At 38.0% G+C, this 12,936-nt stretch overlaps 1 protein-coding gene across 3 annotated transcripts in view; it reads right to left on the bottom strand.

The window, feature by feature from the left end:
- Positions 1 to 12,936, bottom strand: part of fhod3b (formin homology 2 domain containing 3b) — a 192,523-nt gene that overhangs the window by 164,167 nt on the left and 15,420 nt on the right. For all 3 annotated transcript variants that reach the window (XM_059567514.1, XM_059567515.1, XM_059567516.1), the window contains exon 2: positions 9,346 to 9,452. In XM_059567514.1, the coding sequence (XP_059423497.1) occupies positions 9,346 to 9,452 (107 nt within the window). The remainder of the gene's footprint in view (positions 1 to 9,345; positions 9,453 to 12,936) is intronic.

Raw genomic sequence — 12,936 nt, 5'->3', positions numbered from 1 at the left:
TACAGACCAAAAGTTTGGACACACCTTCTCATTCAAAGAGTTTTCTTTATTTTCATGACTATGAAAATTGTAGATTCATACTGAAGGCATCAAACCTATGAATTAACACATGTGGAATTATATACATAACAAAAAAGTGTGAAACAACTGAAAATATGTCATATTCTAGGTTCTTCAAAGTAGCCACCTTTTGCTTTGATTACTGCTTTGCACACTCTTGGCATTCTCTTGATGAGCTTCAAGAGGTAGTCACCTGAAATGGTCTTCCAACAGTCTTGAAGGAGTTCCCAGAGAGATGCTTAGCACTTGTTGGCCCTTTTGCCTTCAGTCTGCGGTCCAGCTCACCCCTAAACCATCTCAATTGGGTTCAGGTCCGGTGACTGTGGAGGCCAGGTCATCTGGCGCAGCACCCCATCACTCTCCTTCAAATAGTGGTCAAATAGCCCTTGATGCCTTCAGTGCGACTCTACAATTTTATAGTCATGAAAATAAAGAAAACTCTTTGAATGAGAAGGTGTGTCCAAACTTTTGGTATATATATATATATATATATATATATATATATATTTATTTATTTACTTATTTATTTTTTGAAACATTAAACAAGTAAATATTTTAAAACATATTTATAGTTTTTGTGGTAGGGCCAATAAAAATGTTGGCAAGACAAGTAAAAATCTAAAATAAAATGGCCCACAAAAACAATCCTTACTGTTGAGCCCTGGTTTAAGAGAGAAATTCTGTTGGTAGTTTGCCAAAACTGAGGGTCCGTACTAACAGCATTGTGGGATTAAATTTGAGGCCCCTGGTCAGGCTCCGACAGCTTTTTCTGCATGAGGTGGTGTGGTAATGATTAGAATGGTTTAGCCACTATGACATAGAGATATCCACCTAACAAAATGAGGCGTTAGAGGATCATTTCTCAATCAGAGCGCAAAGTGACTTCATATGGCTGAAGCACCTGTGGAATGCAACTTGTAATCTGTATCCATTTCTGATTGTCCCTTTGGAATCCCATCACAGGCCTGTAGGTTCCACATTGAGAAAGAAACCTTTAAGGACATCAATGAGCAACTAAAATAAGTCACATTTGTATATAATAACGCTATTCAACAATGTGCACCAAAGCAATGAAGGAAATGTACTATCAAATTTCTCAGAACTGTTAATCTCGGTTTGAAAAGAACTGAACACCAAGAGAAGGAACGAAAGAGAATTAAGCAGCGTTTGGTAATTCATTCCAGGCCTAATGTAAAAAGTAAGAAGATACAGTAGCAACAATGAGGCAGCAACAAAAGGATCTCCAATTATTCCTTGAGCCAATTAGTCAACTTTTTTAAGTGTTTTCAGCAATTGAAGAAATGTAGGTCAGACACATCACATGAAGCAAGATAGAAAACCACAAAACAGAGAAGGAGGAGGAGAAATGGGTTCAGTTTTAATCACATACTTCGGCCAAGGTTTTTAGACCCCATAATAAAGCACAACTGCAGTAAATGGAGGGGGCTGTGAACTCCAGCCCATCCAGGCAATAAAAGCCCACTGTGCTGAATTACCCTGTTATTAACAGTAATGTAGTCCTCCATTCCTGCTCTCCACATCCCACTCAGACACTCTGCATGGGTCTAATAATGCACACTCTTGATAGCCTCTTGGGAAGTGGTGGTGGGGGGGTCATGAAGACAGACAGAAGAGCGGAACAGCATGCCAGTTGGCGCTACCATTCATTTCTCAGAGACCTAAAGAAGTGTCCCTTCAGCCTCTCACTCATCCAAAAGACATCCATTCACTACTATGTCTTCAACTGTAGTTAAAATTTGAGCCCAATCCAGTGGAAATAAAATGGCACTAGACCTGCCTCCACATTGACACAAATACATCCCTAAATATTTGTGGCCTTGTCCAATAATGGCCTCAAATGCCAAAATCTAGCATTCAGTCACTGGTGTTTGGCAGATTCAGGAAGCTATATCAACTCAGTGGCTAGAAAAGATAGCAGTGTTGTATAATAAAACTGTGAGTCAAAAACCATTAATTGGGGTCAAAGAAAAACATGTTTGTTTTATTTGGTATGTTTAAAATGGTTTGCACCAGTATCTGATCCATTTGATGTGAGAGTCCATGTCCACTGTGAGCACTAATTTATGGATGCTTACTCTTGCATCAGTTTTGAAAAATAAAAAGGCAATTGTGGGATAAAGTTTGAAATAAGAAAAGTCATACTGTGATAAATATACAAAATCTCAAGAAAAAAATCAAAATTAAAAGAAATAAGATTATAAATTGTTTATAAATCATATAAAAATATAAATCAAGTTATAAATTGTGACTTATGACTTTGTATGAAATAATATTGCATTTATGGGAAAGTTGCATTGAGAGAAGAAAAGTTGAAATTCTAACAAATAAAACCAATTATAAGATAAAAAAGTAAAATTTTGAGTGATAAAGTTGCAATTACAACCACATATAAAGCCAGATAAAGCCACATTGTGAGAAATAAAATAACAATTATGATAAACAAAGTGAAAAAGCTGGAATTAAGAGTAATAAATTAAAGTCACAATTGTAACAGTCAGAATTCGGGATCGAAGGTCACAGTTGTGCAATATAAAATTATTTTGTGAATGTTAAAGTTGCAGTTTTGAGAAATAAAGTCAATTCTGATATTTAAAAGTAACATTGAGAGATTTATAATCACAATTATAAGGAGCCAAGCTGCAATAAATAATAATAAATTCGCAATTGCAACAAAGTCACAATTGTTAGATCTGAAGTCACATTGTGAGATATAAAGTGACAATTACGAGAAAAAGTCACAATTATGAGATATAAAGTCACTTTGTGAGTGATAAAATTGCAGTTATGCAAAATAAATTCATAATTACGAGAAATAGTTACAAGTTATTAAGTCATAACAACAATACAAAGTCACAATGCAAGGGATAAAGTTGCAAGTATGGGAAATAAAGACAACCGTGAGATATAAAAGTAACACAGAGTTACAAAGTAAAAATTACAAGAAACAGAATTGCAATTGCACAAAAAAAAAGGTCGGAAACAGGCTTTCAGACAAATGCCATGCATATAAAACTGCAAACTCAACAGATTTTGTGGGTTAAATTAGTATTTTATACCTTAATCAATTTTAAAAGAAGCATATACTCCTGGAATTTGCTTAAGACAATTAACACTGTATCTTGCCAGCTTTCTTAAGACCAGAGGCTGACATCATCTGTGCCCTTGCCAACCAGTCAGGAATTTTGAGGGCTGGCTGAATAGATGCCTGTCATAGAACGTCTGAGATATGCGCTGAAGATAAAAGAACATGTGCTGTGAGATTTTAAGGTCTTTCTGATAGCTTTAGATGGAATGTTTTATGGAATGCACGTGACAGGATTGTGCTTATAGTTGCTTCCAATGTAACAAGATGTGAATACAGACCAAAATGTAGGTATTAAGAAAATAGTCACCCAGAGGCTATTGAGAATCAAGCCAACACCTTTAACCTTTTACCTTCTAACATTCTAACATCTTCCAAGACAATAAAGGTTTTTAAGGAGATGTGAGTAATTTCTTCATATATTGGCCCTCTGATCTACAAGCAAAGCAAGACTTTTCTCAATGTGAATGGAAGGAGACCAGGAGAAATGACCACTCCAACTGATGAGCAATCTAGACTAACAATTACAAAATGAAATTAAACCGTATAAGACGACAAAAAAAGAAAACACCACAACAGCATATTGCATATAAACATGATCATCATGAGATATTTTATCTTTAGAAGTGATTTGTGATTCAGGCTTAGTGATTAAAACTGGCATAGCAACTATTAGTATACAGGTAATATGTATTTGTGTATTGTAATATTAAACTTTACACACACATGCTAAAAGGGTGAGGCTTAAGTGATTTTAAGGTTTTTTTTTTTTTTTTTTTTTTTTTGACAGTTTGTAAATCAGAACATGGAAATAATTAAAGGAATAATTTAGCCAAAAATGAAAATCTGTAATTATTTATTTATCTTCATGTCGTTCCACACCAGAATGCTGTAATTATATTTTTCATTGAACATAAAACAAAAATCTTCAGGCAGCTCTAAATCTCCAAAAATGACAAAAATAAATAAATAATAATAATAAATACCATAAACAGACTGAACTTTAAGAGAGCCAATGCAACTTGATTAGTGAATAAATCATACTTTTGAGCAGTTTCTTTTTAAAGGGGTTATGAACTTTCAGCGTACTATAAAACATGCCATAAGTTTCAGAACTCAAATCTTTCTCTTGAGTTCAAAAACACCTTTTATTGAAACCAAGCTGAAAAATTACTTATTTTGGAATTTGTCACATTATGACATCATAGTGTGACAAAAGACCACCTTTGCAGAACAAAATCAATGCCTACTTCTATATTATTGCCTTTTTAGCCCCCACTACTGACTCATGCATGTAGTAGGAGGAGAGGAAATACTAGAGAGATGCAAACACAAGATTACTCCATCAACGAAACCACAGAGATCCTATGAGAATTACAAGTAAGTTGTGAAAAAAAGGTCTTTGAATTGCCTTCTTTGCCATTCTAACACTATCTACATCGGCTGTTGCATTGCATTGTGAATCCACTTCTCTTTTCGTTTCAGAAAAGCAAGTGCTTGGAGTACATATGAAATAGAACAGAATATCACTTTACTCTTGGGGATTTGTCATGTCAATCTGCACCACAGACAAAATCGCTTATTATATTGGGTTCTGTTGTCTTTAATGGCGGCGTGCCACTCGTTTATGGTGTAGACACTGGGTAAACATTAGAAAAGAGCTCCAGATCTTGTCATTGAAACACTTTTTGTTTACTTTACTCCAGATTCATTTTTAAACAGTTCAACTGAAGCTTTTCAGAGAGACTGAAGGTAAAAGATAAGTCTGACTATATTGGATGCAACAGTCGCAATACATAAGTGTGAGTAACCATATTTTACCACTATTGCATTGTCTGTTCCAGATAGTTTGATATATAATGAGTATTTATACATTTTTTTAACCAGAATAACCCATATTCCCTTTCAGTCGGTCACTGTCGGCGTCACGTCGGTGGCTGACGAATTGGGCTATCACTTCGATAGACCACTCTACTTCGAGTGTAAACTAAATGAGCCAATGCACATTGGTATGTAATTATTGCATCCAGCTGCAGCTGATCACAGCGCGAGTATAATAAGGCAACAGGTGCAATGCATACCTGCCTTTTGCTGAGGAGCTTAGCAACAACATCATTCTGCTCCATCCAAGTGTCTTCAGTGAGCTACGAGTTAAACGCTCTTTGAAGCTTTTGGTGTTGACGGTACGGCGCTTCAGCAGTGGTAGTTCCTGTGTCGAGTTGATTGTGCACTTCAGGTTGCACTACCCTCTGTTGTGCTGCAAGTGGCCATTCCCCTGTGCGCCTCGGCACATAAAAGAGCATTTCCCTAAAAGAGCAATTTCTCTAGGAGAGCAATAAACTAGTGAGTCTTTGTAAAAACGTCTGGCGTCCGACAGATGAGAACCACTTCCAGCAATAGCACGGGCAGTTTGAGTGTTACAGTGGTGGCAAGCCCACAACAGTAACCTGTGAGTTGGACCTTACAGAGAAATGGGCGCGGCCAGTGCTAGCCTGCTTGAATACGTTCAAGGGCAGGACAGCCATCTCACTGAAACTTTTTCAGAGGCTCCTGGGGCATATGGCGGTCACAGCGGCACTGGCTATATGGCGAGTCCTAAGGTGGCCACTCACCGGGTCCAAGTTACACCGGCCTTTCACCAAACCCTCACCCCGTGGTCAGATCTTAAATTACTCCAGGCAGGGGTGCCCCTAGAATAGATCTTCAGGCATGCTGTGGTTTACATGGATGCCTCCACCACCAGCTGGGGGGCCATGTACAAAGGGCATACAGTCTCGAGTTTGGACAGCCCCGCAGCTGCATTGGCACATCAACTGCCTAGAGTTGTTAGCAGTACGCCTTGCCTTGAATTGTCTCAAATGGCGCTTACAAGGCAAGCATGTGCTGGTCTAAACAGACAACTTGGCGACCATTGCGTACATCAATTGACAAGGTGGTCTGCACTCCGGTCGCATGTTGCAACTTGCCTGCTACCTCCTCCTGGAGTCAGAAGGTTCTGAGGTCACTTCATGCTGTTCACATTCTGGGCCTGCTCAACCGTACAGCCGACGAGCTGTCTCGAGCAATTCTCCCGGGAGAATGGTGACTCCATCCCAGACAGTCCAGCTAACTTTAAGATGTTTCAGAGCTTCAGCGAGAGCACCGTTTACGAGACACGCTTATGCCTTAAAGTGAAACCTGTTTGTGGAGTGGTGTTCTTCTCGCCGAGGAGACCCCCGGAGATGCCCGATTGTAGATTGTAGGAGATTGCTCCTGCTTCCGCTGTCCTCCATTAAGAGGGTAAGGGACCTGCATTCATTTTCGGTCGACGATTCATGCCTAGAGTTTGGGCCGGTTGACTCCCAGGTAATCCTGAGGCCCCAGCCAGGCTACTAGCCCAAGTTTCGCACTACTCCCTTCAAAGACGAAGTGGTAAACCTTCAAGCGCTGCTCTCGGATGAGGCAGACCCAGCCCTGGCTTTGCTCAGTCCTGTCCGAGCATTAAGATGCTACGTAGACCGGACACAAAGCTTCAGGACCTCAGATCAGCTCTTTGTCTGTTACGGAGGCCGGCAGAAGGGGAATGCCGTCTCTAAGCAGAGAATGGCCCAATGGATTGTGGATGCCATCAACCTGATTTATCAGGCACAGGGTGTGCCCTGTCCGTTCAGGTAAAGTGAAAGTGACGTGACATTCAGCCAAGTATGGTGACCCATACTCAGAATTCGCGCTCTGCATTTAACCCATCCAAAGTGCACACACACAGAGCAGTGAACACACACACACACTGTGAACACACACCCGGAGCAGTGGGCAGCCATTTATGCTGCGGCGCCCGGGGAGCAGTTGGGGGTTCAATGCCTTGCTCAGGGGCACCTAAGTCGTGGTATTGAAGGTGGAGAGAGAACGTACATGCACTACCCCCACCTATAATTCCTGCCGGCCAGAGACTCGAACTCACAACCTTTTGATTGCAAGTCCGACTCTCTAACCATTAGGCCACGACTTCCCCTAAGGTTGCGAGCTCACTCAACTAGGAGTGTTGCATCCTCCTGGGCGCTGGCTCATGGTGCCTCGCTGACATATCTGTAGAGCTGCGGGCTGGGTGACCCCTGACATGTCTGCTAGATTCTATAGCTTTTGTGTAGAGCCGGTATCCTCTTGTGTTCTAACCTCAAACGGTGGCACCGAGAGACAGTTAGTGTCGGCTTGCTAAAACTGCTCCAGAGTGTCCTTACTGTAGACCTGTACTGTAGACTATGTGTATAGTCCATGGTATAGCCTTAGAGCCTGTGTTTCCCCAACAGACTTCTGCCTTCCAAATGGGTTACAATCACCTCAAATTTCTCCATATACACCTAAATACCTATATATGTATTTGCTTCCGAAAACTCCTTCAGGAAGGATGGGGCTTCTGCAGCATCCCTGTTCCCAGTGGAATGGGTACGTTTTCCTAGTGTTATCCAATATCACTCAGTGTGATAGTGCTTTGACAATGGTGAGTGGAACTACTTGTTCTGAGCCCTGGCCTACACTTAAATAGGGGCGCAGGCGGCTCACACAGGGTACTGGAAGGGGCAGCACCCATGACGCTTTGGTAGGGATCCCAATTCATTGGTCACCATCCAATGTTGTTTTTAGAGTACATCACAGCACTGTCCATCTACTATTTTAACCCTCTGGAGTCGATTAACGCGGATACGCGTTATGAGTCATTTTCTCCTGATAACCCTGAAAAGAACTTAAATTACACTTTCAGTTTTAATCGTACAGATAAGAGCAATACATCAATCGAATCTGTAAAGGGTCTACTTTTTTTTGGATACAGACATAATAACAACAAAACTTTGTGCACTTATAAAATAAAGATAACAAACAAGGTGTGCTGTCTGCAGCCTTTGTCTGCTCTGATCTTCATTTACAAACACGTCATTAAAATGAACTGTAAGTGCTGCCGAAAACAGATATTCTGTGTTAAAGTAATCCATATGGAAACAACGTGATGTCCATTTTTCATGTCTCCCTTCATTATATCTAATGTGACCACGCCCCCGCGCTGAACGCTCTATTCAGATTCAAACTGAAGCGCGCGGCTTGAATACGCCCACACAGAAGAAAAAGCAGCGAGACTGTTCTTCAAGTTCTTTTATTTTACTGTTTGCTTCGCGATGAGAGGAATAAGACATAATTAACCCCCGAAAAGATGTGATGTGGTTGAGGATTTGAGAAATGGATTTCCTCAGAAATCAGCAGAGATCATAAACATGAGTAAGTCTCTTTTTATTTATTTATATACTTGTACTAGTTTTCACATAACGTGTAAACATTTTACTAGTTAGACTTTTTCCAAAGACTTTTTCCAAACTATAATTCCTGACTAAATGTATAATCAAGTGAAACATTATGAAGTTTCAATAACAATATACAATATATACCATTCAAAAGCTTGATGTAAATAATATAAATGTAACAAATAAATGTAACCGTAACTAAAAGAACATCATTTTTTGTTACATTTATTTATCCCCCCTAAAAAACCTGAAAAAATATTCTCCGCTCTTTTCAACATTAATAATAATAATAATAATAATGATAATAATAATAACAATACATTTTTTTGTAGAAAATAAGATTGTTAAAAGGATTTCTGAAGGATTGTGTGACTGGAGTAATGATCCAAAAAATTTGTTTGAAAGTCAGCTTTGATTGTTCCTAATAAACTGTTTAACTGCTCCCCCAAGTGGATATTAAATTATATTCTGGTATAATTACATATATTATAAATAAACTACAAACATAAAATTATATACATTTATTTTGTCTTCACATTCTTTCTTGTAACTCCCAGTGGCACAGATGACTGAATGGCTCATTATGCAGCTCATTATGCAGGCCTTTGTCTTCTAAATCACAATGATATTCATGATAGTTGACGCCTACTCGCATATGACTTTTACCAACAAAAAAGTCATGACAAAACTTCTCCAGGCCCCTTAGCCAATCATAGCAGAGGGCGTTTACTTCAGAGCCTATAAAAATTACTTTTATGGTGCTTTTTGTTGTTTTTTGTGTCATTTTTGGAGATGAACAGTTGTTGTATAGAAAATAGTTGTGTGAAGATTCTTTAAATAGAATATAAAAGAAGAAAGTCTACTGGTTGTGGAACTACGTGAAGGTGAATTTTTTTTTTTGCTGTTGCTTACCCTCCATCTTCCTGAAAGCCTTCAAGTTCATCTCTCTGCTCAGCCAAGGTGGACTCCAAGTCCAGATAACTGCCATTATGAGACAACTGTAAAGCACAGTCATCGAGCTAAGAGAGGGACAAAAAAAAAAATCATATGCATTGAGTTTCAAAATAACTTCTTAAAACAAATAAATTATTATGGAACATTACATCTTAAATACATAAATATATAATCGGGTAAACCATCAGTAATGCCAGTGCATTGGAAATGCATGACATCATGCTGAGCCTTGACATGTCAGCTATGTGCTTTACAGGAATGCACCAATATTTTTTTTATTCATAACATCACACAGCTTCATAATCAGTGACATACCACACGTAAGTGGTCCTTTCATGCTTGAATTAATATTTCACTTCAATATCAACTCATTGACATAGATACTGTATAAAACTAGGTGTTACTAAAGCTTAAATGTTCTTAAAGTCATTATGTTGTCATGTTTCTACACTACCTTCATTGATAGCCACATTTTGCCAGAACATTATTTCAAAACATGTCAGAATCATATCAATATCGCAACTGAGAGGAGTCAAACAACTTTTTCAAAGTATTCAGACTGATTTATAGAAGTGTTGTGAGAAGCCCATCCACACCATTTGGAGATATGCAGCAGTCTTTAGAGGTCGGCTCTGTTGGAGGCCTGCCTGTTTGTTGACACTCAATTACAGCCCAGTGATGGGATTTGAAACCTCCCAGGGGGCCATTGCCGGGCAGTAGCGTGAACTGTCAATCAACGTGTGAGCAGGGTCACCAGCGACTCTAAACAAGCTAATTACACGCACTGTTCCCAGTTGATCAGGCCTTTAATCCCCTGCCTGGCTTACCAAGCCACATCCAGCCCCTGGGACAGGTAAGAATATCCTTCATGCTTGGACACCAAGAGGAGTTTACTTTTGCCAGCATGTCTAGAATACCAAAAGGGTCTTTGCTGAAAGTCTCTGTCCTCACCTGTAAGATCTTTGGAATCCTAGTAGTTTTGATTTGCATCGTTATGAAAACACATACTTAGAGAACTGATTTAGCTACAATTACCATGAAGCTACCTCAGGAGTACTATGTGTGAGAGTTAGAGGTAAAAGTCTTAAATGTCAAAGTTAAATATGGGGCATGAGATACCATTTGGGCCAAATATATTTGGGTCAACAAAAACATAGAGTATATATGATATATATGAAGACAACACAAAATACTCTTTAAAAAAACTGTTTAATACATGTTAAGTTCTTAAAATGTACTCTTGTACAATTTTTATATGAAATACCATTATTTAGAAAGTTTACGATCCATGCCTTAAATGCCTCTGTGGTGTAACTATTTAATAAAATCATTATTCCCAAACAGGTTTTATTTATATATTTATTTATTATTTTTAAAGATAAAAAGCTATTTTTTTTTAAATATTATAAATAAATAAATTACTTTTTGTGAGAGTCGCACCACATGACATTGCCTCGCGATTAAAAAGTCAATCCAATATTTTGGATTTTTTATTTATCTTTTTTTAGATTTTGTTTTTATTTTTGACTTTTTTTTCAGGTAAAAAGCTATATCTTCACATATTATACATTAAAATGTGTTGCTAAAATGTATTTCTGGAAGAGTCACACCACATGAAATTACCTTGTTATTAAAAAGTCAAAAAGAACATTTTAGGATTTATTTTTAGATTTTTTTTTTTTTTTTTTTTTTTTTTAGATTTTCTAGATTTTTTTGATTCAGGTAAAAAGTACTTTTTAGGGAACTTGCTACCCTGAATGGAGCACCTTGACCAAATCTGTTATTAATAATAAACAGAAGTTGTAATTGTAATAATTACAACTTCTGAGCATGATTAATCCAGTCTAGAATTTTGGGCTGTGTTTACCATAAAGCCACTGCCTCTATTTCTTCCTCTATCTTTGGCAGAACTGAGATAAAGACGACAGACTTTCGAGCAGATCGCAAGAGGCATGGTAACAGGATTACCACTCTTCTCCACCAACCAACACCTTTGACTGCCTGTCTGCTGCGAATTACACACCAGTCAACACCATTAGGTGTGGCAGCTAGAAACCTTAAGCCTCTTCCCACAGAAATTCTGGAAAAGTAGCTCAGCCAACTGTTCCGATAGGATTCGTTCATTCACACTGTCAGAGCTTCCGCGTTTTCTGTACTTGCAAATTTGAAAGGAATAAATGTCAAACATAGCTAACAATAAAAGTAATTGGAGAAAAGTCTGTATAGAAAACTGCAAAAAAGACAACACTAGCTGCAAACTAGAGTGATTTTCTGCTAAAATGTCTGGAGTCAAATCTCAGTTCAATTGTCCAGGGATGGAGTCAAGTAAACTACAACAGATTATTTAAGTGTTTTTTTACAGAATGTCTGAGCAATTTTAAAATTTTAACCTGAATTGAACATTACTTGAACATGGATGTGTTTCTTATAGAAGCGTTTACATAAGACATCTTGACGAAGCAAAATAGAATGGAACTGAATGTTCAAGGCTTGTTTTTAAAACTTAAATTATTTTTAACTTGACAACACGTGGCAAGATGCTCGAAAAACATGCAATGTTATGCAAAGGCATCTAAACTTGTATGGCTATTGCGACAGTGCTTTATAGAGAAATTAAAGAGCTGTACTTTTCCAAAAGGGTTTTATCATGAAAACTGACTAACAAGTCAACCATCAGCACACTAATTATCAAAGGTAATATCAAACCTAAAAATATAGGGAAACAAAGTTGTAATTGCTTACTAAGTAGATGCTGTGTGCAGGTTTGTCATTGAAATTCTATGCAGAGTAGAAATTTTAACAGTAGAGACCATTTGAGAAAACATTGCATCATAACATGTCCTAACATTATTCATTAACAGGCTCTGTCATTCAATTTCCTGCCACAAGTTACAGTAATTTAATTAAAGGTTTACAAAAAGATTGAACGGAACAGACAGAATGAGTAAGGATGCTACTGTAACTGGTAAAGGCATTAAGGCCAGAAAAGCTTTGATCTCGTGGCTATTCTATTTCTTTCAAAGAGCTAGTGGCGCCCAAACACCATGTCACGTCAGGGAAAAAAAAAAACACACAACGTGTTCAGCCATGGCAACGATGACTGCACCATTTCATTTTTCAAGGGTCTACATTTCTCATCAATCCGTAAAATCCAACAACAAGTTCAGTGAAGCATGATGTAGGGCAGGGGACTAGAAGGAAAAAGATAAGGGCAATTACAAATAGAGAGAGTTTAATCTAACATGTCCTTAATATAGAAAGAGTGCTACACAAGATTACAGCCCAGATCCGAAGCTGACAGGCAATCCAGACACGAAAGCCAAAGTCGGACTATATTTAGGGCACATGGACCTGGTTGAGACATGTCTGCTAGAGGTACAGGATGGGTTTGATGTGAAAGTAATCATGAAAAAAAAATGAAAAACAAGGAAGTTCTACTCATTCTCATTCCATTTACACATTGAATTATTAACAAACATTTAAAGTAAATGATGATTGAAAGGAATAGATTTTCAAGGATATTTATTTTTAATATAATTTATATAATTT

This window comes from Carassius carassius, chromosome 15 (assembly GCF_963082965.1).
Source record: "Carassius carassius chromosome 15, fCarCar2.1, whole genome shotgun sequence".
NCBI classification, from domain to species: Eukaryota; Metazoa; Chordata; class Actinopteri; order Cypriniformes; family Cyprinidae; genus Carassius; species Carassius carassius.
This window is presented reverse-complemented; position numbering and strand designations above follow the sequence as displayed.